Source organism: Orussus abietinus, unplaced genomic scaffold (assembly GCF_000612105.2).
Source record: "Orussus abietinus isolate OABI.00-Male unplaced genomic scaffold, Oabi_2.0 scaffold139, whole genome shotgun sequence".
In the NCBI taxonomy this organism is placed as follows: domain Eukaryota; kingdom Metazoa; phylum Arthropoda; class Insecta; order Hymenoptera; family Orussidae; genus Orussus; species Orussus abietinus.
This window is the reverse complement of record NW_019394303.1, coordinates 58,555-86,340: the sequence shown is the minus strand read 5'-3', so window position 1 is coordinate 86,340 and position 27,786 is coordinate 58,555. Positions and strand designations below refer to the sequence as shown.

General features: G+C 39.9%; 2 protein-coding genes across 12 annotated transcripts in view; both read left to right on the top strand.

Moving 5' to 3' along the window:
- The window catches only part of LOC105700680 (inositol-pentakisphosphate 2-kinase), a 79,288-nt gene extending 72,577 nt beyond the window's left edge, over window positions 1–6,711 (top strand). For all 3 annotated transcript variants that reach the window (XM_012426753.1, XM_012426752.1, XM_012426750.1), the window contains 5 exons: window positions 2,419–2,624; window positions 3,201–3,614; window positions 4,354–4,560; window positions 5,533–5,918; window positions 6,023–6,711. In XM_012426753.1, the coding sequence (XP_012282176.1) occupies window positions 2,419–2,624; window positions 3,201–3,614; window positions 4,354–4,560; window positions 5,533–5,918; window positions 6,023–6,248 (1,439 nt within the window). In that variant the 3' untranslated portion in view covers window positions 6,249–6,711. The remainder of the gene's footprint in view (window positions 1–2,418; window positions 2,625–3,200; window positions 3,615–4,353; window positions 4,561–5,532; window positions 5,919–6,022) is intronic.
- Window positions 6,712–8,033: 1,322 nt separating this feature from the next.
- LOC105700677 (neurofibromin) lies at window positions 8,034–27,385 on the top strand. 9 transcript variants are annotated; one of them, XM_012426740.1, is made up of 26 exons: window positions 8,034–8,226; window positions 11,337–11,664; window positions 11,817–12,035; window positions 12,128–12,815; window positions 13,042–13,312; window positions 13,405–13,782; window positions 13,973–14,159; window positions 14,300–14,341; window positions 14,484–14,557; window positions 15,031–15,908; window positions 16,244–16,554; window positions 16,980–17,541; window positions 17,614–18,162; window positions 18,274–18,468; window positions 18,561–20,649; window positions 20,836–20,976; window positions 21,109–21,367; window positions 21,768–21,889; window positions 21,999–22,112; window positions 22,773–22,859; window positions 23,056–23,258; window positions 23,857–24,043; window positions 24,189–24,460; window positions 24,708–24,872; window positions 25,080–25,527; window positions 26,833–27,385. In XM_012426740.1, exons 1-24 carry the CDS (start codon window positions 8,167–8,169, stop codon window positions 24,790–24,792), a joined length of 8,301 nt encoding a protein of 2,766 aa, XP_012282163.1. In that variant the 5' UTR covers window positions 8,034–8,166; the 3' UTR covers window positions 24,793–24,872; window positions 25,080–25,527; window positions 26,833–27,385. The 9 variants fall into 9 exon arrangements, with proteins under 9 accessions (XP_012282163.1, XP_012282169.1, XP_012282164.1 ...); XM_012426746.1 differs by having other exon boundaries at window positions 8,034–8,170; window positions 25,080–27,385; XM_012426741.1 differs by having other exon boundaries at window positions 16,256–16,554; window positions 25,080–27,385.
- The last annotated feature ends 401 nt before the right edge of the window (window positions 27,386–27,786 follow it).

Below are 27,786 nucleotides of genomic sequence, written 5' to 3'. Positions count from 1 at the left end.
TACTACTTCATGTTAAAAAGCACACGCATTGGAAAAATATTTGAAAGAAATCATAAAAAATAAATGTTAAATTAAATCAGATGTTTCAGCCAACAGGCACGTTCGAGCACGCAATCGGTCTCGTACTTCGTAATTCGAGTACTAGATGATACACAGTTATGAAACGTGTTTTACTCTGAATGGTACCTCATTAATCATCGTCTTATCGATTGTTTATGTCCAGGGCAAGCCCTATTTCCGAGATTCGTTAAGATCGTTTTCCTCGCTTCCATGTCGAGAAAAAGATAACGTTACCTCGGGGAGAACCCGATTCCTTGAGGGCTCAGCCCCCGGAGTTCTCCATACCTGCCGAAGAAATAACGAAGGATGGATTTCATGGAATAAACCGATGAATTGTCCATGGATAATCCCCTTTCCAAGAAATATACCTGGTTTTCCGTCCTTGGTCCTGAAGGACGGGAAGGAGGCAGCAGATGCTTGTACTCGTCTTTCGTCTAAAATCATTCGGCTCGCTTTTGCGCCCGAATAAGGGTGGCATTACCACTGAAAGAATCCGATTCTTGGAGGTGCAGACTGCACCGACCTGCACCAGGTTCCACCGACCTGCAGCAGTCCGCACTAGCCTGCTCCTCGACACAAGAGATCCCATACCTGCCCATACCTGTATTTTTCGTTCCTCTTTCTTTTCCTTCCGCCCCTTCCGAAACGCAGGCCTTCGATTTTCTTTCTCCCTTCCGCTCGCCTCGTTGTTGGTTTTTTAAGAGTTTATTCTTGCTCCGCTTTCATCCAATACTGTCGACAGAATCAGATTAAAGATTTTAAGGTTAAGTGAAACCCCCTCAAATCAGTCGATTAGAATAAAACCATTTTTTTAAGGGTATTGAACCAAACTTTGACACATGACTCGTGACCATTTAAGAATTGTCCTGACACATTCAAAGTTTGGATTTTTGAAAAAAATTGTTTAACCTAGCCCAGACCAGAGCTAACGTGGCGTCGAGCTCTCATATTTCGATCAATATACAATTATTGAAGGCTCTGATATGAGAAACGAAAGTATCGGGAGAATGTACAATTTAGAACACTCTGGTAATCGATTAAGTCGCGTTTGAATGGGACAAAGGGAAAAAAAGTGTCTTATGCGCTTCTATGCTAAAACGATGGTAATACGAGGCCTCGGAGTGAACATTTAGTTGACATGGAAATCACCTTAAGCTTCCGCGGTCAGAGTTGTTCCTTAAATTTGTTGGGGCTTTCAGGAGTGACCCACGTCCATTGTTGCCAGTGGGCCAAAAGAAGTGTGCATTAGTCCGTTAAATGTGGAATCGATTGGAATTGTATTGATGGTATTGCAACCATGCTAAGTTGTAAAAAAAATCCCACAAGAGAGAATTTCCAAGTCCAAGGAACGAATAACAATTTTTTTTCCTTACTTTTTTCGCTTTGGGTGACGGTGCGTCGTTATACCGCGGAATGACGTGTTTAGTTTCATTACTAGCAAATAGTCTTTTCCGCTCTATTTCATAACCCAGATGGATGAGTTGCTGTTTGTAACGCTGAATTAACTAGATTCCAGCACTCGTAATATACAACACACCTTTATGGCCGGTTCCACTAACATCGATTAAATCATTGATTATCTAAGAGTATGTTAAAGTAAACAACTCATTGTAACCGAGGATTAACTTCTTAACCGAGGTTCGTGGAACCGGGCCTTGATAGTATTTTTCGGATATCATTTTTTTTAGTATAAATCAGGTTTTAGAGACATTGACGACTGGCCTCGAGTTTAACACATAATTTTTCTCACTGTCTGACGATACAATGTTTTTTTATCCGACAAGTTTGAAAATGTTTATGTAACTCTTCGTCCATTGTGTTCAGTCGTTTGTCTAGTAGTTTAGTCATTTGTTGCGCATTTGCGGTGGCTAAAGTTTGGTCAGTAAATGGCGAACCTCATCCCGCCGAAATGCTAGAGGCTCCTGAACATTAATGTCGCACTCTGTGCACGCGTAAATATCGATGACGTACGACGTCCATAAATGTACGCAATTACACACTTGCCGCGGGCCTTCGGTTCTCCGTCTTTCTCCTATTCCTGTCTTTATCTCTCCCGTTGAGTTGCGCCTACCTTCGTTTCTTTCGACCTCAGGTTATTGATCCGACTTAACCGGGATCCGACATTTTTCGAAAGCGAAGAGGATAATTTATAGCTAGTCAGAATTGCCAGTGAGATTTTACGTGATGCAAAATGATCGTTATTAGTACTTTTCTCTCCTTTTTACGGCAAATGTTTCCGACGTTAAGTTAAATTAACACCGCCAGTCGATGTCATGTACGATTTAATTGCACTTTCTTTCTAATACGGAAAACAGTTTTATTTTGCCGTTTTTCTTATCGATCGTTATCCTGTTTCAGAACGTCGTCGCGATCAAGAGATCGTCGAAGAATATGCTACAGAGTATTTGGATTACACGTTTCTGCCGTTCGCTTCGAGATTTAATGAAGAAACGACAGCTTCGAATTCGACCTTCTGCGTGGAGATTAAACCAAAGCAAGGCTATGTACCTAAAAGAGATCGTCAATTCCAGATGTGTCCTTACTGCCTTGCTCAGTATTACAAGGTGAGATTATCAAGAGTAAAAACAGTCCCGAAACGAACAAAAAATTGAATTCTTTTAAAATGTTTCCGCAACTTCTATATAAATCATTTTAGAAGAGAAACAATCAGACAAATTATACGTGTAAAATATAGACGTATTTTGAAAACGCTCGATTTACGTGAAAGTTATCACATCCGCGAAATGCATGAAAAATTCTATAACGAAACTTCGTATGTCTACATGTATAAGTTCTACATGTGTCACGCATTTAAATTATTTAACAATGTATGTTCAGGACGGAATTGTACACTGATTGAAAACAAATATGTTTGAACAAAACTCATTTTTTCATTGCTACACAGTTGAACAAGCATATATTTGATTCAAACATATTTGTCGATTGACCCTATTTGTTTGATGTAATCAAATGAATTGCTTCATTTGAATTCAATAAATGTTTCATTTAAACGGACGTTTTAATTAAATATACCATTCTCTCAGTGTAAAGTACTCTTACGCGTTAGTAATAGTAAATACGTGTATCACCCCCATGAGTAAACTCGATAGTACTTCCTAATCAATATTGTATGATTTCAGCTGAAGAAAGGAGCAATCAGGAATCGAAGTAATTACTGTCCTATGGATCTCTTCTCTGGAGAACGCGAACGAATGCGCCGGGCTGTTCACGGGCTGTTGGAGGCGCCGCAAAATAATCTAAAAATATTCAAAGATGGCATTGTCGTTTACGACCATGATTCTTACCCTGAGAATATCGAACGGATATTCGCGGAATGGTTTCAGGGTAGCCGTTTCGGGAGCAATGAACAGTACGTGGACAAGTTTGTAAATCTTGTTTGCGAGGCTCTTCTGTATCCTTTCCCACGGAATACACGGCCGAGTGGTCCGATAATCGAGCCTCGGATTGAAATGCTTCATCGGCACGATACTCTACCTAGATTCAGACAAGAAATCGTCGCCAAGGCCAGACAAATGATCTCTTTTGCTGGCAAGGTAAACTCTCATGATCGAGAATTGCTCAAGTTAACCAAGAATACATTATGAATGTATCAACAGTGTACCGATGGCAATGATTCATCGCCTTTGTGACATGTTCAGACGGAAGGTTCATGCTACGTCAATAGTTGCTTAAATCGATTGTTTTTTTTAATTCTGGATTGAAGTTTGCTAAAACGTCTCTGTACATTATGAGTTTCCGTTAAAGCGCGGTAACAACCAGATAGAAATTCATGATCATCGTGTGATGAGGAAAATCGATTTACAAACAATTTCCATGACGTGTCTGCAATATATGTCCGCATATTGAACAATAAATTTGAACAAATATTGGCGGTAAATTTGTGATAAATGGTTGAAGCGATATATTTATCGCATACTTGAGTCATATGCTAGTTATACCATAACCGACATTTATGAACTGAAAATTTATGGATAATTTAACGGGAGCCTTACGTCATTCCATGACATTAATTTGCGGATATTGTATGAAGTTAGTTAATGCTACAAATGTGAGCTAAATATGACGTTGCTCCAAGTTTCCGTTTCTATTGTGACATGACTCAAATATGAGCTACAGACGCTGCAATTGTTTAACGGCAATGCGTGAGATAAATTTAGCTGTACATATGCGTACAAACATTAGGAAATTTGTTTCAATGCTAATATAGTAGGAAATTATTAAGACTTGTTCTTGAATGAATAACATTGAAATCATTATTTTGTACAATTTCAGAGTTGTGACCTTAAGGGAGGAGAGCTGCCGGAAGGCTCGGTATTGGAGAGAATATTACGCATGCAACAGCTACCGTACTGTTCTGCCGATGTTGTGTATCAAGCGTACAACAAGTACTTTGCAACACTTAGCAAGGAAGCAATATACTCTGACATCATGGAGATGTACTGGTCTGGTGAAGATACACCATCACTTCCTAAGAATATGGTAATTTCCGTTTGCTAGCGACCGCTTGAGGGTTTGTTTGTACTTCACGTATCCACCTAATTTTAGTTTGTAGCATTTTGTAAAATTCTAAATGATAGATTAAGAAGGCAGGAGAATGTTATTTCACAAACTGGTACATTTCGCAGTCTTCCGCGAATACTCAGTTGCGAGCACGTAAACTTCTTTATTATTATCATTTCACATTATTTAGAAACTTCGTGATAATCTTCATTTTTTGTTAAGTCTTATCTGATCCGTATGAAGTTTAGTAAACTATAACCATGAAGTAGTATAAGGAAACATAACGCCAATGGTCGGTTCCACAGAAAGTAGCCTCAGAATCGGGATCCAGGATCTCAGATTTCTTATCTGATCCATATAAAGTTTAGTAAACTATAACCATGAAGTAGTATAAGGAAACTTAACGCCAATGGTCGGTTCCGCAGAAAGTGGCCCCAGAATCGGGATCCAGGATCTGATTTTCGCTGATTGAACGATGCGAGCGCTACTTGCGGAAAATGACGGAACTCCGATCCTGCATGACCAAAAAAACATTTCCTACCTATGTAAATGACATAAAATGCTTTTAATCTTGCAGTTTGGGTACGCAAAAGCGAAACGGTAATCCGCTTATGATATACAGAATGTGATGTTATTAATGCGATAAATACTAGCGAACGATAACGTTTAATTGCAAACTCTCATGGAAGAGACGCTCTCGGCACCAGATCAGAAAAAAAATCCGATGTTCTTGGACCCCTAAAGTGGGGACGATTTTAATACATGACGTTGTATCTCCTTATACTATTTCGTGACTATAATATTCGAAAATTAAAGGTATAGAACATGGAATATTCTCGTACTTCAATGATGAACATTTACAGATGACCAAATTTTGTCAGTATGAATCAGTAATTGAATATAAGGCAGCACGTCTGAATAAATTGTGAATCAATTTCGTTTCTGTTTAAGGTTCTCTGTAACAACTGTACAGATGTGGACGACGACAATATTTTAACCGAAAGTGATGAAATGATTTCATCACAACGAATTCTCTCTTCAAAAAGTTCGAAAGGAGATGTTAATCGAAACCAACGAAAGTGGCCAACGAGTTCTGAAACTTACAACGAAATGGAGGTGACGGATGCAAGTCATACTCCTTGTTTTGAAACAACTCTGAATAGCTGCAGATGCAGCAATAACAATATCAAAGCAAACAGTCAGTCTAATAGTGAAATATTAGATTTTACCGTTAACGGTATTCCGAGCCTCGACGAGTGCCTTGCATTGCAGAATTATTTATTCTCCGTTACAGCGAAAGATTGTTCGATACTCATATCCTTCAAAGAACTTGAACCGTAAGTCCTTGCCTCTGTGGATCTGAGAATATGTACAACACGTTGACACTTATACGACTGTTTGTTATTCAATTTTTAATTCAATGTTATTTATGATCTTCAAGGTCTGCTTGCGAACGTGTTCCTGACGTCCATATCGTGCGGCTTCTTGATGGGGATACATTTATGGTTAAAGTGGCTGTTGTTGATTTAGATCCAAAACAAGTGCACTGTATCAGAAGACATCATCAGCGAGACGTCAACATCCTTAATGCTGCGATACAGGCTCTGGAAACAGAAGTAGAATCTAGAAAATTAATTAGCCTAGAGAAATTGAGAGTTGAACAGTGACATTAACTGTTAATATTTCAGTAGATTGAAAAACGAAGAGTTGAGTAACGAATAAGACTGGATTAATTTATGAATCCAATATGTTTAAGTATGATCAGTGAAATGCTAATTGACTACCACACATCAATGTTTTATAACATTTATTTTATTTCTCCATAGTTTGTTAAGTAATTTGAATATGCTTATACACATTAAGCATTCGTTATGTGATACATGTGTAACTATATTAACAATAATGAACTATGATTTTTATACAAGTACAAGCGAAATAGCTGTGTAAGGTATAATTATAAATTATTAATGAATGTTCTAGTCCTTTTTACATTAAAACAACGTTTGTAATGCAATGTTTATGATCGAATGATGGCCGTCAGTCGAATATACGTTTACATAGTGATAAAGTGTCATTATGGATTGTAACTTTCATCGAATATAGAGTAAATTTTCTGGTGAATATTATCTATACTGAATCGTACGTGTCCATTTATTTTTTTATATATTATCTTTATGTCATTAATATTTAACTGTTACATAGCAATCGTCAGTTAATTCATTTCTTAGATTATGTAAAGATAATTTTTGAATTGATCCAGTTAGTCAATAATTGCAATTTAAAAATGGAGCTAAGTGCGGAAATATTATTGTTACAGTGAGACGTAAATAATTATTTATATTATTTTTATTGCCTGAAATATGTACATATTTATTTTCCGTCATTTATACAACTTGTAACGTATTTATAAAATTTCTAACAAGATACTAAAATATGAGAACAAAGTACATTTATGTATTCATTGATATTACATCTCATAGATCAATGAAACATATATGAGTAACATAAATACGTAAATCTGACAGTAGGTACAAGTTAATACTTAGATAATCCTAAGCTGACATAGACAGGTATGTATAGAAATTAATCATCATATGAAATTATCTAGTCCCAAGCTTTCTGATCTCTAATAAATTAATAACCGACATCTTTTTCTGTAACAAACGTTGATAACATTATAGACGTGATTCTCTTAATTTCTGTTTATTTTATGTGAAATTTAATAACATAGCGTTTTACTAGATAGGACTAGCGTCGTAACTAGGATAGCGCAACCGATCTTGATCAGATGGTACGATCAATGGGGGGAAGATTAATTGAAATAACGGATGTAAATGGTAAAATTGGAGGGGGATCGTAACATAATAATTTACACCAGGTGCAGTTACGCCTGATTACGTTCCTGGGTTGGACGCCATGCAATGGTCACCAAGATCGAGCCTCAAATCATAAGACAGAAAAGATCTCGTCAGAACCGGAGAAATAGTTCCAAAAACGTTGCATCAAGGAGGGGTTCCACTTTCCGTTCGACTTCGAGCCGAAGCTCGCAATCGTTGAACCAATATTAGAAATATTCCAGCGCGTCCATAATCCCATTTTCTAACGATTTCGTGTCCGCTTTATTCTCTCAAAGTTCACGATGGGTTTAACCTCAAAGTGGAACTACCACGCGACGTAAAGTTTCTTTGAGCCGTTCCTGTAACAGGGCGCAAGCCCTCTCTCCTGCCTCCTCCCGGAGTCGAGCAGAGTCGAGTGCCGTGAAAGAGCGACTCGGCCTCGCTCGGTCATGAATGGCGTAATTGCATAGTGGGGGCAGTGCGCGGCCGAGACCCGATGCGCGCGGCGATTGGTCCATTCCGTTGGAGCGCGCTCCTGATTGGCTGGCCGCGGGCTGGCTGGCTGCGCGGGGCGCTCTCCGCCTCGGCGCCCGGCTCAGTCGGGGTCGGTAAATGGCGGTGTCTCGATCGGTCCCGTTGGCTCGAGCGCTCGGCGCGAGCTCGCGCGAATCCTCGCTTCCGTGATGGCCGCCCTGAGTCCCTGAGTCCGCGGCATCCGCGGATCCCGCGGGGCATCTAGTCGACGGCCATGGGTACGCAAAAACCAGGGGAATGGGCCAATTGGCTGATCACAAGATTCGAGGAACAGGTACGTTCCGTCGCCCGGAACGCCAGCCACTTTGAATCTCCTTCCTCCCCGCCTTGGTCGCTCCGGGCTTCTTTCCGTCTCTTTCTCTCTCCCTCTCGTCTCCATTCGCACCCGCGCGCACCCTCCTCTTCTCGCTCTCTCTCTCTCGCGCGCGTCTCGTTTTCTTTCTCCCTCTCGTGCTCGATTCACGCGCGTGGCCGTGCCCACTCGCCCTTCGCCCCTTGCTAGCGTTTCGCACCTCGCCCTACCTCAAAGGCAGGGTTGGGTAATTTCCCGTTTTTCGAGGTTTTTTACGTATGTACGTGAACCAAGTACTTCACCGTAGGAAATCGTCGAAAACCAGTAAATTATGTTTCCAATATGAAGGATACCGTAGATGCACGATATATGGCATCCGTTAGGTTATAAACGTCTTTTAGCACATATGTAAATACGGAAATATTTTTAAATAATATATTAATTTGGCGCTTGTGTTCGAAATTGTTTAGAATTTTACGTTTCCAATATGGCGGTTGCCGCATATGCATGATATATGTATCCGCTTGGTTATAAACGTCTTTTAGCGCACATGTAAACACGTAACAATTTTTATGAAATTAATTTGGCGATTAACATTCTTTCGACTTAGTTCTGTTTAATATCGAATTTCTAACTGGATTAATAATTTTCTATTTAGAAGTAGAAGGGCGTAACATACTTCGCGCTCGCGTAGAAATTTTCGGACATATTACACGTTGTAATATACACGTAGAAAACCACATATATTACATGACGCATATATCTGCCTTGCTCAAAGGTATCAACGATCAACCTTACCCAAGTCTTAGCCAGGGTTGTGCAATGACGCGTCATTAGAGGTTTATTTTTTATATAAAATAGATTAGGTAAAATGAATTCCCCCTCAAATCCATCGATTAGAATAAGACACTTTTTTTTTAAGGTATTGGACCGAATTGTCTGAAATATTGGCACATGACCTGGGAGCACTCAATGATTATCTTGACACTTAAAATTTGGATTTTCGAAGGCGAGACAGGGTCATTTATGACGTAGGGAACGAACTGCCAAATTTAACCCTTTGAACACGGAGCCATTTCGACATATGGGCGAAATTCGTCTGACCGTGCAAGCAATATTGGACCAAACGTCGGGCGTCTTTAAGTGCTCTTAGTAGCCAAAGGGTTAAGGGAGGTGGTAATATTAAGAACATGGTAATAATTGACGCACCTACGCCATACAATCTGAACTGTATAGAAAGTATTTCATGTATGCGATGTTTATTTTGTGTCATCTTTATCCTTTCGTGCTCGATTCATGTCCACGGTGGTGTACTCGCTCCCCTTGCTCTTTTCGCATTTCCTCACACCAGCCTCAAAGGTATCAACGATCAACTTTACCCGCGCTTCAACCATTTTTCATGCATGACGAGCAGGAAAGAGAATATCCGTAACAGCTCGCGGAATTGAATAAGTTTTTGTTCCGTCGTGTCATGAATAGGGATGCGATATATTCATTCAATACATAATTGACTCGGAAAGAAAATCAAATGACAAGAATATTTGAATACGATCGGAAGTTTTTATTTCTATATCTTTTGGGAGTAGTAATCTTGATGCTTTTTTGTAATTGGCGAAAGGGTCTGTGTTCAGAGGGTGAAGCTATCGATATCAGTTTTTTATCGTACTAAGTACCCAGATAGAAATTCATGATCATCATATGATGAGAAGAATCGATTTACAAGTAATTTGCAGACCATTTGCTGCGGGAAATGTTTGCAATATATTTACACATGTTACGCGCAATAAATTTGAACAAACCTTTGCGGTAAATTTGGTCACGCCATAGATTAAATATGAGGTACAAACGCCGCAATTGTTTATCAGCAACGCGTGAGGTAAATTTAACTGTACATATGCGTACAAACATCGAGACATTGCATGTAATTAACTTTGTTTCATGTTTAAGTATCCTTGGTTCGTCATTGTGTACTACAAATATGAGTTCCGAATGAGCATGGTCTTTTATCAGGCATTTTTCATTCAATTTTTTCCATCACTTTGTCTATCTGGGCCCATTGTTAGAAATGTTCACAAAATTCATGCACATTATGTTAAAGTGTCTTATTCGAGTCGACTGATTTGAGAGGTTTCTCTTCACCTTAAGCGTTTTTATCTCATTTGAGAACCAAGGGAAGTGATATTCTGGAGTGAATTCTAGGCGAGCCCCGTATTCTTAAATTTGACCCATCCTGTAATTAATCGTGCTCAATTCGAGGAATTAATTTCAATGTCTCCTTTCTTAACCTTCGTCTCTCTCCCTTCTTCCGTGGGCTGCATCGCGCAATATCCAATCGCGGAGGTTAGGTTCATTCCTTTTGCCCCCGTCTTGGTGTTCTCGCCTTGGCGGATGCATGAATGAAAGCGAATTGCCGTCATCTTGCGCGTGAATGACCGACGAGTGTCGCGAGCGCGACACGGCACGGACATTTACGACCTTTCACGAGTTTAAACGAACGTTCGGCGAACCGCGAAGGTATAAATGTCAAGACGTCGAAACGCTTGACGTTTCCGTTTCTTAAGCCTCGACGACCGTGGACGTTAAACTTCTACGTAGATCTTGGTCTCACTACGTGTCGCCAATCGTTACCGTGCAAATGTCAAAAATGGGATCGATTAGGGTGGGAGTATTTACGTTTCTTTGTTTTTCTTATTTTTTTAGGGACGCGTTTAATTCTCAAAGAAATTAAGATAATATAGAAGTGACATCTCAGTGGTCGATCATTAACCTGTTAACCGTGTGTGACGAGTATACTCGTCATGAAAACTTACAGTCTTATATGAGTACAGGGTGAAGAAAAATATTATAATTTTACAACTTTTTTTATACAATTAAAATATAGTTCTTAACAATCCTCTGTATGATGAATTCGGTCGATTAAACGGTGCTTTCACGTTACGCCAAACCTCTATTTTCCGTTTAAGCCCATTGGAGACATTGGCAATAACGTGTACGCATTGTTTAGGGATTATATGAATGTATATCGTTTGGAGCAATTTATCAAAGGCGATGTTAGCGTAATCTAAAGTTTAACATTTATTCGTAATTTCCAGCTGCCTTGCCGAGCGGGTCCCCAGAGCACGCATTCCCGCATGAACGAGGAGAAAAATAAAAAATGTCTCATCCAAATATCCCGATACCGTTTCTCCCTGGTGATATCCGGCCTGACGAAAATGCTGCAGCGGGTCAACGAGTTGATTCCCTGTACCGGCGGTCAGCGTTCCTTTCATTGCACCGACCAGGACCGTCATTGTTACGAGTCCATTGTCATCGTCCTCGACACCCTGGAGCGGTGCTTGAGCAACCAGCCCAAAGACACGACCAAATTCGACGAGGCTATGAATGTCAAGTTACTGCTCAGAGAGATCTGCCAGTTTATCGGTAAGCGCGTAAGGTCGATCCGATATTTTCATCCGTCTTATCCGTTCTTTAAGGGGATGTGAAAGTGGCACTGATTTCCAAGTGGACGGCCCCTTGGAGGAATGCTTTCAAATGTTGATCAGATTTCTCGGTTAACGGGAGCTTTTCCACAGATATATCTAACGATGGCCCTCAACATGCTCATCTCAAGAATCTAGCGAGTAAGGTTCTCTTCGCTTTGAGTCTAAACTTTTTCAACGCCGTGTTCAACCGGATCTCGGCTCGTCTTCAGGAATTGTCAGTCTGCAGCGACGAAAATCCGGATTACGGGGACATCGAACTGATTCAGCATATCAACGTGGACGTTCACCGACTTACAAGGCTATTAAACGGTAATTGTTGTTTTCTACGTGTACGCTGGAATCTTGCGGTTATTAAATTTTATATCTTTATGAAATTGCCTAAATGTCGTTTACTCTTGCAGAGACTATACAAAAGTTTCGACAGTTGAAGAAGTCGGCGCACCTCGTTTTGGCGAATTCCTTGGAAAAAGCGATTTGGAATTGGATGGACACGTATCCCCAGGAATTCGCGGATCTTCAGAAACGGCCTAATGAGGATTTAGGGAAAGCATGTGGCGAGCTTTTCGATATTCTGGACACATTTGCAGACAACAAAAAGGGACGAGCCGCGGTTATTTGGCCTCTACAAATTATGCTCCTGATTTTATCTCCTAAAGTTCTGGAGGAAATCGTTAACGCGGATTCTGGGGCACCGTGCTCCCCTAAACATTCGAAGAAGAAGCAATTTATTGACAGCGTGAAGCGGGGCCTAGGAGTTCACGGTAGTTCCAGCAGGCAACTCGCAGAAGCTGCAGCTGTCACCTGCGTAAAGCTTTGCAAAGCTTCCACATATATAAACAACTTAGATTCCAACAATGTGATTTTCGCCCTTGTGCAACACGTTATAAACGACCTAACCGCGTTGCTCTTCAACCCCTGCAAGCCTTTTTCCAGGGGTCAGAGCTACGTCGCCCAAGACACCGACCTAATGATAGACTGTTTTGTCAGCTGTTTTCGCATCAAGCCTCACAACAACGAAGTACTTAAAGTTTGCCTCAATTTGAACTCACCCTCTACGTATCAATTTGTACTTGTTAGCTCGTTATACAGGTAAGCACCGATTCAACGCAGTATTTTCAACTAAAGTTGATTTAAAGAGAAGTGAAACTGAACCTGAAACCGAACTGTCCTTAACTTTGACATATCACTTATGAGCACTTCCATGTGTACTCTACATTTATTAACATTACAGTAAATTAAATTGAATATGAATACTTGTGGGGGAGTGGATAGGCATTTTGTATTTGGATTGGAATTATCACATATTAATTTTCAGAATCGTTACGCAACCAAGACTGTCCTGGTGGCCTCAAATAGACCTCGTGTACTCTCGCAGTGCAGAGTTGCGAAGTATGTTCACGGATACTTTGAATAAAGTTACGCAAAGTTATATATCACCGACGCCGTTACGAATGATTCAAAGTTTAACACTCAAAGGTAAAGAGCAGAGCAAGTACCGCGATCGGGGAGAGGAGGTTTCTAGTTATAGGAATCTGCTCCTGTGGATGGTACGGCTAATACATGCTGATCCGATGTTAATGTTGAACGTAAGTTCTTTGTTGCGTATTTTGCTACTCATTTCGGAAATACTTGCATTTGATGTACCAATTGTTCTCTAATGTATTTTATGTGTTTTTAGAATCAAGGGAAAGCAGGACATGAGATCCAGAGTTCAACTTTAGAACTGATCAATGGATTGGTATCTCTGGTGCATCAACCGACCATGCCAGATATCGCACACGAAGCGATGGAGGCTTTACTGGTGCTCCACCATCCAGATAAAATTAGAGTTTGGAATCCAGAAGCTCCTATCAATACGTTTTGGGACGTTAGCTCCCAAGTGTTGTTCTCGATATCGCAGAAATTAATTCAGCATCAGATAGTTAATTATACAGATATTTTGAAGTGGCTCCGAGAGATCCTCATGCGTAGAAATGCATTTCTTTCGCAGAACAAAGATTATGCTAATGTAGGCAGTCAAATCGCCATCTGCAAGCAAGCACATATTAAGCTTGAGGTATGTCTAGTGTGTATTTAATGTAAAGGAAACACTAATATCCGATTCCACCAACCTCGGTCAAAAAGCTAATGGAAAAATCTTTAAACATTCTTTAATGCTTTTGAGAGTACATTTTTAATTTGTTCCTTGCTTGTAGATCTTATACGTGTATGTTGTTAATTTTTTGTTATCAAAACTGTAAATATAGGTAGTGTTCTTCATGTACCTGTGGAGTATCGACATGGAGGCCGTTCTAGTCGCAATGTCTTGCTTTGCTCTTCTTTGCGAGGAGGCTGAAATCCGCTGTGGGAGCGACGAGGTTGCTGTAACTTGTCTGCTTCCTAATTACCATCTATATGTCGAATTGGCTCAAGCTTCGACAGTATTAACAACTGGTAAGTGATTTTTCACTTTTGTCGACCTCTGTTGCTCTCGGTTTGTGTCTCGACATGGGGATGATAATCGAGAAACAGAGAAATTGAGAATGACGTACTATCGAGTCATGTTGGGTGTAAAAATTCTCTTTCCACAACAGCCAGCGGTGAAAGTAGGATTTGTTATCACGAGCACAATCATGGTAAGTTGCGTAGACAGAGAAGTAAATCAGGAGAATAGTTCAGGAATGAAGTGCGAAAAGTTCTGTTAGTAACACGTCGGTTATAATGAAATCTACAAAAAGTAGCCCATTGTGGTGTCCGCATTAACGGCCTAACTTTTAGGACGTGCAGCACTGCAAAAAAGGATCATGGCGTTGCTTAGAAAGATAGAGCACTGCGTGAACGGTGTCCAACCCGTAGGTATCTTCTCAAATTTCTGATATTTCAATTTTTTGTTCTTTATAAATTACTGTAAGGGAAAGTTGTCTTGTTATCAGTGAAAATGTAAATCTGCTATTAAAGACACAGTATATGTATTGTAGATTAATTTGTGTGAAGTACTTTCGCGCATTGAAATGGTATGAAGTTTGATACGACTTTTAGAACAGGTAATAGAATTTGATATGCAAAATTTCAACGTTTTTTTAAACGTGAATTACATCATAAACCGGCTATTTATTATATCATTCAATTTTTTAATTCAGAATTTATTGGCTTTCAATCTTCCTCCATGTGTTTCCGTTTGAAATAGATTTTTAAATTCAAAGACTGTGGATAACTTGAATTTTGGATTTTTTTTTTATCTCTTCTGGAAAGAGCATCTGAAACTTCACGTCACTTTAATGCCGATAAGACACGGAACAAAGTAATAACGATTCGTTTTTATCAGGCTTGGGAAGAAACGTTCAGAAACTGGGAGTCCACCTCGCGGCAGCTGTCGAATTATCCAAAGACAAAGGCCGAAGATGGACAATTGGAATCCTTTCATCGTATCACTGGGAAACGTAGAGCATCGCATCAGAACTCGGAACATGAATTGGAAGAGCAAATTAATGAGTGGGCGAACATGACGGGATTTTTGTGTTCTCTCGGAGGCGTTTGCCTTCAAAGACGATCTTCGGGAAGACCCATATCGGGTACATTGACAAATCCCGAGCCCAAGAAAAGCTCGACGAAACAAGATTCTCCAGCCTGTTTAACCAACCCTAGCCAAGATGTCCAGTATTGTCCAGTCACCCAGTTCGTTTTCAATCTCTTACGACTTTTGATATGTAATAACGAAAAGTTTGGAGCACAAATTCATAAACACGTGAAAGAGTTGGTCGGACACGAAATGAGCCCAGCTCTTTATCCTATACTCTTTGACCAAATTAAGAGCATTGTTGAGAAGTTTTTTGATCAGCAAGGCCAAGTGATCGTTACTGATGTAAACACGCAATTTATAGAACATACGATATTCATAATGAAAAATGTCTTGGATTCGAAAACAGATCAGCCATCCGAGTATCTCGGGATGACTAGCATTGAAGGAATGATGCTGGCTATTGTCAGATATGTACGACATCTTGACATGACAGTACACGCGATACATATCAAGACTAAGCTTTGTCAGTTGGTGGAAGCAATGATGAAGAGACGAGATGACTTGGCATTTCGACAGGAAATGAAATTTAGAAATAAATTAGTGGAGTACCTCACGGATTGGGTAATGGGCGCAACACATCAAATTGCGCCATCAAGTGTTGAAGATGTTACAATAATTACTAGGTAAGACGCATTTGAATGGACTCTGTTTTTAAATCTGCCAATGTTACCGTTACTAATCAAACAAGCAGTTACTAATCAACAAGTAGCAATTTTCCACGACATTCCTTAAATATTCCTTGAAAGAATTTAAACTTATATGTCATATCCCATTTGACATTTCAATTATTGTAAATTTAAGATTAGAAGATTTCCTATAATTTTACATCGTAGCCGGAAGAGTGTAAGAAAGAAGTATTTATTTTTAAAAAAGAGTCCTGCTTTTTCGTTGTGAAGTTTTTCTCAATTCTGGGAGAGTAGGACTCTTGCGTACTTTGCGTAAAGTCCACGTACTCTAGTGTGTATTCTAGGGACCTGGATCAGGCCTGTATGGAAGCAGTTGGAGCATTATTACGTGGACTACCTCTGCAACCAGAAGAATCGGATCGTGGTGATCTAATGGACGCAAAATCGCAGCTTTTCCTAAAATATTTTACCTTGTTCATGAATCTACTCAATGACTGTAATGATGCCGCGACCGAAGAGAAGGACGTTGTTTCCAGGCAGCGATTCACGACTGGGAAGCTCTCCACCTTAAGGAACGCTACTATCCAAGCGATGAGTAATTTACTCAGCGCAAACATAGACAGTGGCTTAATGCATTCAATCGGTAGTTGGAAAAATTTCAATTATGATTCTATGTACTTCCCATGGACGTATAATATATGGGCCGTGCATCGCTGACAGAACGGTGAGAGAACGAGAATTGTCTATCCCTTGTCTGCGCTGCACACACGAAAAATGCATGATCTAGTTGACAAGAACATCTTTTGTTCAAATCAGCACGTTAAAACCTAGATTTATACGTCTGTAATCCACATGGGAACTGAGGAAATAATTTGCAATAAGAACAAAATTGTTCTATTTATACTGCAAAAACGACAAATGATTAATTACTTTTCAATTTAAAACAATTTTTATATACATGGCTTCCTTTCAAACATAGGGGGTGAGCAGTCCATGTATTATACGTCCATGGTACTTCCTTGTACAAAATGTATCTTCTTTAATGTTATTAATTATCGGTTTTATTAGATCTCGGCTATAACCGCGACCTGCAGACACGTGCAGCTTTTATGGAAGTGCTGACTAAAATTCTCCAACAAGGAACAGAATTTGACACACTGGCGGAAACTGTTTTAGCTGACAGATTTGAACAACTTGTTCAGTTAGTTACTATGATCAGTGATAAAGGCGAATTGCCTATAGCGATGGCCCTGGCTAATGTCGTCACGACCAATCAGATGGACGAGCTGGCAAGAGTCTTCGTTACGCTTTTTGATGCCAAGCATTTATTATCGCCTTTATTATGGAACATGTTTTACCGTGAGGTGGAGGTCTCAGATTGTATGCAAACACTGTTTAGGGGTAATAGTCTTGGCAGTAAAATAATGGCTTTTTGCTTTAAAATATACGGTGCCAGTTACTTACAAGGATTGCTAGAACCTCTTATCAGACCTCTTTTGGATGATCCAATGACGAGCTTTGAAGTTGACAGTGCAAGAATCGATGCAAATGAAGATATAGAACGGAACGGTCGGAATTTGATCGCTCTTACTCAAAAAGTTTTCGATTCCATCGTCTCTTCGGCGGATAGGTGAGTTGATGCGTTTTGGTTAAAAGCTATGTTAGATAATGTCAGTCTTCCTTTTTTATTTTCTTTTTCTAGATTTCCACCGCAATTGAGATCGATGTGTCACTGTCTCTATCAAGTGCTAAGCAAAAGATTTCCCCAGTGTCCTCAAAACAATATCGGTGCAGTTGGAACTGTGATATTTCTGCGTTTCATTAATCCGGCCATTGTCTCACCCCAAGAAATGGGAATCGTGAATAAGCAGGTACCTCCTCAAGTGAAAAGAGGACTTATGTTAATGTCCAAGATTCTGCAAAATATTGCTAATCACGTGGAATTTAGCAAGGAGCAGCACATGCTGCCTTTCAACGATTTCCTCAGAGCTCACTTTGAGATTGGTCGAAGATTTTTTATTCAAATAGCATCCGACTGCGAGACTGTCGACCAAGCGAATCACCCGATGTCTTTCATATCGGATGCCAATGTTTTGGCTTTACATAGACTGCTGTGGAATCACCAGGAACGAATTGGAGACTATCTGAGTAGTAGCAGGGACCATAAAGCTGTGGGTAGGCGGCCTTTTGATAAAATGGCCACTTTGTTGGCTTATTTAGGACCTCCTGAGCACAAACCAATCGACTCGCAGTAAGTAAAAAAATATATATATATAAAATAAATAAGGAAATAAAAATAGACGGAAAGTTTGCCATCAGTATTTCCTGGTGCACATTCATTCCACGAATTGATTCTTTTTAGTCTACTGTTTTCATCATCTTACGCTCGGTGGTCCAGCATCGATATGTCTTCTACTAACTTTGAGGAGATAATGGTGAAGCATAATATGCACGAGAAAGAGGAATTCAAAAGTATCAAGACACTTAATATTTTTTATCAAGCGGGAACAAGTAAGCAAGGCTATCCGGTATTTTATTACATCGCTAGGCGTTATAAGTAAGTAGTCTCTGAAGTATTTTTATTTAATACCCACTCTTCGCGTACACTTTCCGAGGAAAATAAACGTCTTGTTATTTCTTAATTTTCAGAATCGGGGAGACAAATGGCGATTTGTTAATATATCACGTAATCTTGACCTTGAAACCATTTTGTCATTCGCCATTTGAGCTCGTGGTTGACTTTACCCACACATGTTCGGATAACCGCTTCAGAACAGAGTTCCTGCAAAAATGGTTCTACGTTTTACCTGAGGTTGCTTACGAAAACATTCACGCAGCTTACATATATAACTGTAATAGTTGGGTGCGGGAGTACACCAAATTTCATGATAGAATATTAGCACCCTTGAAAGGTAATCGTAAGGTAGTTTTCATCGAGGGTCCAGGTCGACTGAACGACGTGATCGACGTCGAGCAACAAAAATTGCCGGGAGCAACGTTGTCTCTCGATGAAGATCTTAAAGTTTTTACCAGTGCTTTGAAGCTCTCGCACAAGGACACCAAGATATCCGTCAAGGTGGGCCCAACTGCGATTCAAATCACTTCTGCGGAGAAATGTAAGGTGCTCTCCCATTCTGTACTTCTGAACGACGTATATTACGCCTCCGAAGTCGAAGAAGTATGCCTAGTAGACGATAACCAATTTACATTAACCATTTCCAACGAGGCTGGCCCATTGTCGTTTATCCACAACGACTGCGATAGTATCGTCCAGGCCATTATCCATATCAGGAACAGGTGGGAACTGTCGCAGCCGGATTCCATGTCTGTCCATCCGAAGATTAGGCCTAAAGATGTTCCTGGTACCCTCCTAAACATGGCCCTGCTGAATCTTGGCAGTTCGGATCCTAATCTTCGCACGGCGGCGTATAATCAGCTGTGTGCCTTGACAGCAACCTTCGACCTCAAGATAGAGGGCCAATTGCTAGAAACCTCAGGCTTGTGCATTCCTTCAAACAACACGATCTTTATTAAACATCTTAGCGAGACATTAGCTGCTAACGATCCTCATTTGACTTTAGAATTCCTAGAGGAGTGCATTCAAGGTTTTCGAGTATCTACCATTGAGCTGAAACATCTCTGCTTGGAATACATGACCCCCTGGTTGAACAATCTTGTACGCTTTTATAAACCTAACGACGAAGGTGGGAAACGCCAGAAACAAGTCACTCAGATACTGGAAAAGCTGATCACTTTGACAATCGAGGAAGTTGAAATGTATCCGAGTATACAGGCGAAGATTTGGAGTACCATAGGTAGATTGCCAGATCTTATAGACATTGTCTTGGACAATTTTATCCACAGAAGCGTGCGTTATGGATTAGGATCGCCGATGGTGGAGATCATGGCTGATACTGCGGTTGCCTTAGCTTCTGGAAATGTACAGCTCGTCGCAAAGAAGGTCATTGGTCGCCTTTGCAGAGTCGTTGACAAGACTTGCACGTCTCCCACGCCTCTTTTGGAGCAGCACATGATGTGGGATGACATCGCTATCTTGGCGCGGTACTTGCTGATGTTGTCTTTCAATAATTGCCTAGACGTGGGGAAACATCTGCCTTATTTGTTTCATACCGTCACGTTTCTCGTTTGCTCTGGGAGCCTAAGTATGCGAGCTTCCACTCACGGCCTCGTAATTAATATCATCCACTCTTTATGTACCTGCAATTCACCTTCCTTCTCGGAAGACACCTACAGAGTTCTCAGGATGAGCCTGGATGAATTCTCTCTGCCGAAATTTTATTTGTTATTTGGGATCAGCAAGGTTAAATCGGCTGCTGTAACTGCCTTCAGATCGAGCTATAGACATACTAATGAGAAGTGGTTTGGAAATGAACGTAACGTTGGAGCAAGCCAGGACAGAGAGAGACTTGCTCTTACCAGTCTAGAAGTTATTACCGATGCGTTACTGGAAATTATGGAGGCTTGTATGAGGGACATTCCTAAGTGCGATTGGTTGAAAACCTGGACGTCACTTGCAAAGAGTTTTGCTTTTTGCTTCAATCCTTCCCTACAACCTAGGGCTCTTATTGTTTTTGGATGTATCAGTAAAAGCATCACGGACCAAGATGTTAAGCAACTTTTGAGGATTCTAGTCAAAGCTCTTGAGAGCTTTAATGATATTACGCTTTTGGAAGCCATCGTTATGTGTTTGACTCGTTTGCAACCACTTCTTAGGCCTGTAAGTGTTCTTTGATATTGTTACATTTTTTCATGTGGAATTTTTTCCTAATACAAAATTTGTAAAGATAAATTAACTTTATTTCTATCGCATAAAGATATAAGCTTTATAACAAACATAGAAATATTTAAAACATTCTATCAGGATTAAAATGTATAATGTTGTTTGTTTTTTTTGCATTTGCAGGAATCTTTAATACACCGATACTTATTCTGGGTAGCTACTTCGGTACTCCAACTTGACGAAGCATCTCTTTATGCCTCCGGATTGGCTTTACTCGAACAAAACTTACATACTCTCGATTCCCAGGGCACATTTGACGATAAGGTGAGAAAATATCAATGTTACTTGGTAAAACATCATCTTAAAAAAAATTAGAGATCTTTGTATGTAAAGGATACAAAGTCAAAGATCATGAGCTGGTCAGTAGATATTAACATTTACTGTTCATCCTTTCAGACCCTCGAACGGGTAATGATGTCGACAAGAGAACCTTTGGAATGGCACTTTAAACAACTGGACAATGCCGTTGGACTCTCTTTTAAGTCGAATTTCCATTTTGCTTTGGTGGGCCATCTTCTAAAGGGTTATCGTCATCCTACACCGACCACTGTAACCAGGACGGCAAGAGTCCTGACGATGTTGTTAGCCATCGTCGCGAAACCTTTTAGACGGGATAAATTCGAAGTGACTCCTGAAAGCGTCGCATATCTTGCAGGTAATTTCTATTGAACACCAGCATCCTTATATTTTATCTCGTGTCATAATTATGTAACGTGTTAACAAATAATGCTAGTGTCAATTACAATTTACTCCGCGTAACTGTCAGCAATTACTAATAGTAACTACCCAGATAAAAATTCATGATCATATAATGAAGAAAAATCGATTTACAAACAATTCGCAGACCATTTACTGTATAAGATGTCTGCAATATATGTACGCATATTACACAATAGATTTGAACAAAAATTTCCGATAAATTTGTTACATCATGGCTTATAAATATGAGCTACAGAAGTTGCAATTGTTTATCAGCGATTGCAAGAAGTGTCGCTAGTTACTTGCAAGTGGAGCTATTATAAATTCTTATATTATAACATATTACGTTTTTACAGCTCTGGTGTCAGTATCGGAAGAAGTTAGAAGCAGGTGTCACATCAGACACTCCATTGGCAGAAATTCTGCTGATTCTGGAAGTACCGATTTTCTAGACACATTGTCGCCGCCACAAAGTTCCGTAAGTAAGGCGAAACTTTTCCATAAAAATGAACCTAGATTGTCGGGGCAAAGAAATGTGCGAATGCGCCAAGTTTGGTAACGAAGATTAACGAAGAATTATGTCCCAGGAATCGTCCAGTGGCACAGTCAATCCAACAAGTCGAAGACAAAAGTCCTGGGACCTTCTAGACCAGTCGGCAATCGTCCAAGCCAGACAGCAAAAACAACACGCACCTCATCCGGTAATATATCTTGTATTCGTCGTACAAATTTTAAACCGGGTGTTATCATTTTATCGATCGCGTAAATATTTTGTTCTTTTTTTCTTTTCTGTCTGCTTCCGTGTCTATTTTACATTAGTTTCGTCCTCATCTTCTGAGATCGTTACTTTGCATTTGTGCACTTTGGGTGCACTGTAATTTTCGTCGCGGCAGCCACTGCTTATTTCTTTTCCGAGTATTAGATCTATTCCCAAAAAGCTATTTAAAAGAAGTAGAAGTTTAAAATCCAGACGTTTTGTATCGTGTTCGCAATTGTTACATCTTATCTGTCCTGACCGTTTAAATCAGAAGTTGCAACTGAAAGAGTAAGCCGATACGTATCCGAATTTTAGTTCATCAACGTCGATTAAGTTTCTCGGGGCCTTTCATATCACCTTAAGTATATTTAAAGAGTTGTGGCTGTTCGCGATAATGTTTGTTGACTTTCGGAAAATGGCACGCATGTTTTCTAGCGAATAAAGGCTGAGGGTTCGCGTATAATCCAAGTTCGTATTCCTCTCTGTTTCTCTGTGTGTGAACTCGGTGTGTGCCTGCCTGTGCCTGGCTGGGTCTTAAAATTCCAAACTTCGCGACTAACGTCATACCCCGAAAACTCGACCTTCGAACGGCGTCACTAACAAGACGGGCCGGAATTTATTTAAAACCCAGAGGTCCTTCTCCGTGCCGACCGCTAAGGAGACCAAAGCGGATGATGACTCGGAACCAAAGGTACTAACTTCTTCCATACTTCAGTAACGAATCATATTTTATCAGATCGGCATGGAACTAGGACAGTCGCTGGACATCTCAGGTGGCGGTCGATACGAGTTTTTCTTTGTTTTTGTCACTATTTCAAGCGTTCAAGTCTAGCGAGTAAGCAAATCTCACGACCTGGATATTAATCTCGCAATTTTGTACTTGGCAGAACCGTAGCTCTAGAGTAAGCGTCAGTAATGAGAACAACGTGCTGCTGGATCCTGAAGTCTTGACCGACTTCTCAACGCAAACGTTAGTTTTAACTGTGCTAGCGACACTCGTTAAATACTCCACGGACGAAGGCGAAACGCGAATTCTCTATCAGTACCTGGCTGAAGCTTCGGTCGTCTTTCCGAAGGTATTTCCGGTTATGTAAGTATGAATTTTTATTTTTCATAGAGTGAAGGTATATGTCGTGAAGTAATATAAGGAGATGTAACGCCTAAAGTGGGTTCTATGGAAAGTGGCCCTAGAATCAGGACCCAGGATCTCAGATTTTCGCTGGTCTAACGATGCGAGCGTTACTTACGGAAAATGAGGGAACTCCAGTCATACGTGGCCAAAACATTTCCTATCGATGTAAATGACCTAAAATGCTTTTAATTTTGTAATTAAGGTACGCAATGCGAAACGATAATCCGCGCATGATGTACAGAATGTGATGCTTTTAACGCGATAAAGACTAGGCGATAATTTTTAATTGCAAAATTTCATTGAGGAGGCGCTCTCGACACTAGATCAGAAAAAATCTGAAGATCTTTGACCCCTAAATAGAGTTTTAAACGCGGTAAGTACGGTATGTTTCGCAGTTACCTTCTGCAATTTTATGTTACCGAAAATGTTTGAATTCTATCCGTAAAGTGGGGGCGATTTCAATCCATGGCGCTGGCTCCTTATACTACCTCGTGGTATATGTAATCTCTTTCTGTTATGAAAAATTATGGATTATAATCCTGTATTCACTTTGTAGACATAATTTGCTGGACGCAAAAATCAACAGTGTACTTTCGTCTTGCCACGACCAAGTCATTTTAACTGCTGTGCAGAATATTATACAGAATATGATAGCTTGCGAGGACACGAGCCAGCAGCAACTGCACTACCTACAAAGTTGTGGTTTCGGAGGCCTATGGAGATTTGCTGGACCATATACGAAGGTAAAAATGCAGAACAATTTTTTAATAGAATCTGATAATCATTTTTCTCAAATGAAATATACTCTGGTTTTTATTTCAACGTAGCGGGACTCAACAATATTAGTTTTTGTTGCTGACTTTCATTTAACTCTTTCTATGGTTCTAGTGTAATTGTACTGCAGAGAGCGCTGAGCTTTTCGTCAACTGTTTAGAGGCTATGGTAGAAACTTGCTTGCCAGTTGAAGAATGCGATGTCAGCAACGAGCCTACTGTGGAAGGGTCAAAACGAGCGGATGGTAATCGGATGAGCTCTTCCTCGAGCGTAACTTCTTCTACTTCAAGCTCTACGGATTGCTCAGCTGCACCACATGTACACAATGAAGAAGGTGATAAGAACGGCAAAGGGAAAGACTCGTCGATTCTTCAAGATCAGAGCGAGTAAGTATAATTGTTTGGTTTCAACAAAGCGACGCAAAGACGCCAGATTTTAAGCAGTATCAGTAATTTCCGAGAAACTTTATTTCTAAACTTTATTTACCAGCCAAGCTGCTTATGTGTATTATTCGATATGCTTTTATTCATTTAGTTAAACCCTGTTTTCCGAATATGTAATCGTTAAGTTCAACATATCTATGTATAATTTATTTGTCGAGTTAATTTGATACATTTCTTTTCTGTTTAAAAGTATAGGACGCGAGGCACAGAGCCCAGGACAAGGAAGTCGAGTCGAAGGCGTAAGTCGTAGTAATGATGGTCGTGCACATCCCTAGCGGTTAGTCTGCCACTCTGGATGACGTCGTGGCGACCAGGAACCAGGATATGTCGGCCAGTCAATGCAGAGACCCTCGAGGTAATCTTGAATCCTAATTAGATCATTATAGTATGGCGAAGGTCGAGGGACTACTCACTCGGAAAGGAGTGAAAATGACTTCCTTATTTGAGAACTGTTCTCTGGTGGCACAAAATATTTGTGTTATATTTTCTATATAGTTAACGAATATAATTAAACGGTTACATTATTTTTCCATTTTACCGTAATGTCTCTTTTACTCATCAGGAATCCAACGGTCTTGGGTCCATGCTATTGCTGCTACATGTCCAGCCAGATCAACCCTGTACCGTCCACCTCCAACTAATGAGGCACGACGAAGGTATAAAAGGATGTCAGTACTGCAGAAACTTAACGGTTTTGCTTATCCGTGACGTAACTTTGATCCGAGGTATAAATACCGAAGACAAATGACTTGCTACTGTAAGAAGTTTGCTGCTTTGGAAGCTCTAAGGTCATACCGAAACCACGATGGAATGAATTCGGATATTTTTCGACTCGCTTCCTTGCACCAGATAGCAGGGAATACAGGCGGTCACATCGAAGTCCCGAGGGACAAGCTACATCCGATAAGAATATCGAAACACCGCGAGACTTATTCGACAGACAACGATCGAGCCTACGACTTGGCGCGCTTCTCGCTTCGCGCTTTCGGAGCGAGTACTTGGGGCCCTTCGTAAGCTAATCACCATTTAATCGGTTATTTCCTATTTAGAAAAGTACAAAGTGAGATCACGCCTGTGACCCTGATCCTGCAGCCATCTACAGATAGATGTAGCTACTTGTAGAACGATTGCGACGTCATGCAAGCCGGTTATGTCGTTACAAAGCTCAATTTATTTCTCTTGCTATGTATTATTTGTAATTTAAAGTTTAATCGTCGGTGGAGCTCCGCAATGAGCGATCCGCTGTTAAAAGCGGCCTCGTATTCGATCCGGCTAACATTTTGTACGGTACCGTGGATCGGTAAAACAATTGTTAGACAATGTCCACCTGCTGCGGGCGGCGTGTACTCGGATGATTGTAAAGTCGCAAGATAGTCACAAAGGAATTGAACAAACGGACTTTTCCTTTGGTTTCTTTCGCTTTGATGGAAGGATTTGATAGAGTGATGTACAGTCTGAATGGAACCGGTGAAATTCAGAATACAACGTGTACATCTACGAATGTATAGATAGACGTATAGACTGCTTGGAAGGGCGGACCAAAAATATGCTATAGAAATGTGGATCGCTTAATTTAAATCGTTTTGCACTTTATTTTCTAAGGAAAGTCGGTACCGATCTGTCAAATTCTTCTATCTGGAAGAGAGTTCATGATACATATATATCTAACGAATAAATTTAATAGATTCTTTATCATTGTGAATGTTTTGAGGATGTTTAGAACTTTAAATAAAAGTTTAATAAATGTTTTAAAGCGATGTGGAACCGTAGATAAAAATGTTCTTTTAAAAATCAGTTTGGGAAACATCTTTCGGAACGGAACTTGAGAGAGTTAAGGAATTCCGTAATTCAGAATTAGCGGAAATTCTGATAAGGAATAGTCGAGCCATTGCGCTGTAACGTTAATAGTAGAATGGCCGTGCGCACAATGACGATAGTAGTAAATGGGGGATAAATAATCTGCGAGCATATTTGAATATTTTCTTGCCACCTAAAATCTAATATTTAAGATTACCACCATAGTATCGATCATAGCTGATATATTGATTCGTTCATATGTCACTGCGGAGAGACTAACGTAAATGTTGATCTCCATAATACAATTCTCAGGTACCTTTGTCTTTAGACCAAATTTTAGGAATTAAAAGAAAAAGGAAGAAATCGTTTGTTCAAATATTCTCGAGACAATGCGACACAGACCATTATATTGTATGGAATTATCCTGGAAAGATATACCTCAAAAGCCGAAGTTTTGTTAAGTGAACTGCATACGCGATCCTTCGTTTTAAAGTGGCACTATATTTGTATTTTTACAGGTGTGAATAATAGTCCAGTCGATGAATGCGAATCTGTCGGGAGCATGTGTTGCATTTGAAGGTACTTGTAAATATATATATTTCTGACGTAGACATTCGTACTAGAATTACGTACGGATGATTTTGTAAGTGCGTATGCGAAATCGATCACAGTAATGCTCCTTCACATCAACGTCGACGTGTGTGAAATTCTTTGTAATATGTCAGATTGCTTTTACTAGTCCGATGATATACGAAAAATAGTAACCATGATTCTTTGGTTTTGATCATTCCGCGCTTTTGAGTTACCAGTGTGATAGATTGTTACGTTAAAATTGGCGAATTTTTTCTTAGCCGTGGATAGATTATTTAGAATTAATTCAACTTTTAAAACCCATGAGATCGACTACATCATACGTCTGTCTAATTTGTTCGTAATGAATATCTGAAATACCTATCATTTCATGAACGTGTCAATATACTTTTAAGGGGATATGAAAGGGTTATTCTATATATATGAAACGTCAAAATATTTATAAACCTTCTCCAAACTGAGTGGGCCAAATCATTTGAAACTTCAGCACATGATTGTGAAGGCCTTAAGGAAGAACGTTGTGCTTATAAAATTTTATTGAAAAAGAATTATATGTATTGGTTCTAGTCTGGGATAAACAAAAACAATTTTTTATTAAAAATGAAATGTCATAAGCACCAAGTTCTTTCTCCTCCATAATCGCGTGCTGTAGTTTCCAACGAATCGGTGCATCCAGTTTGGAAAAGAGTTTAATAAATATTTCTACATTTTATATATATATAGAATGACCCTTTCATATCACCTTAAATACCTTTGACATTCTAAGATCTATTCATGGCTATTTGAATACGGAGCAATGTCAGATTTATTTAATATTCATTCTATGCAAAAACTGAATGCTATGAAAACTGCACACAGGGAAAATAAATAATAACACGTAT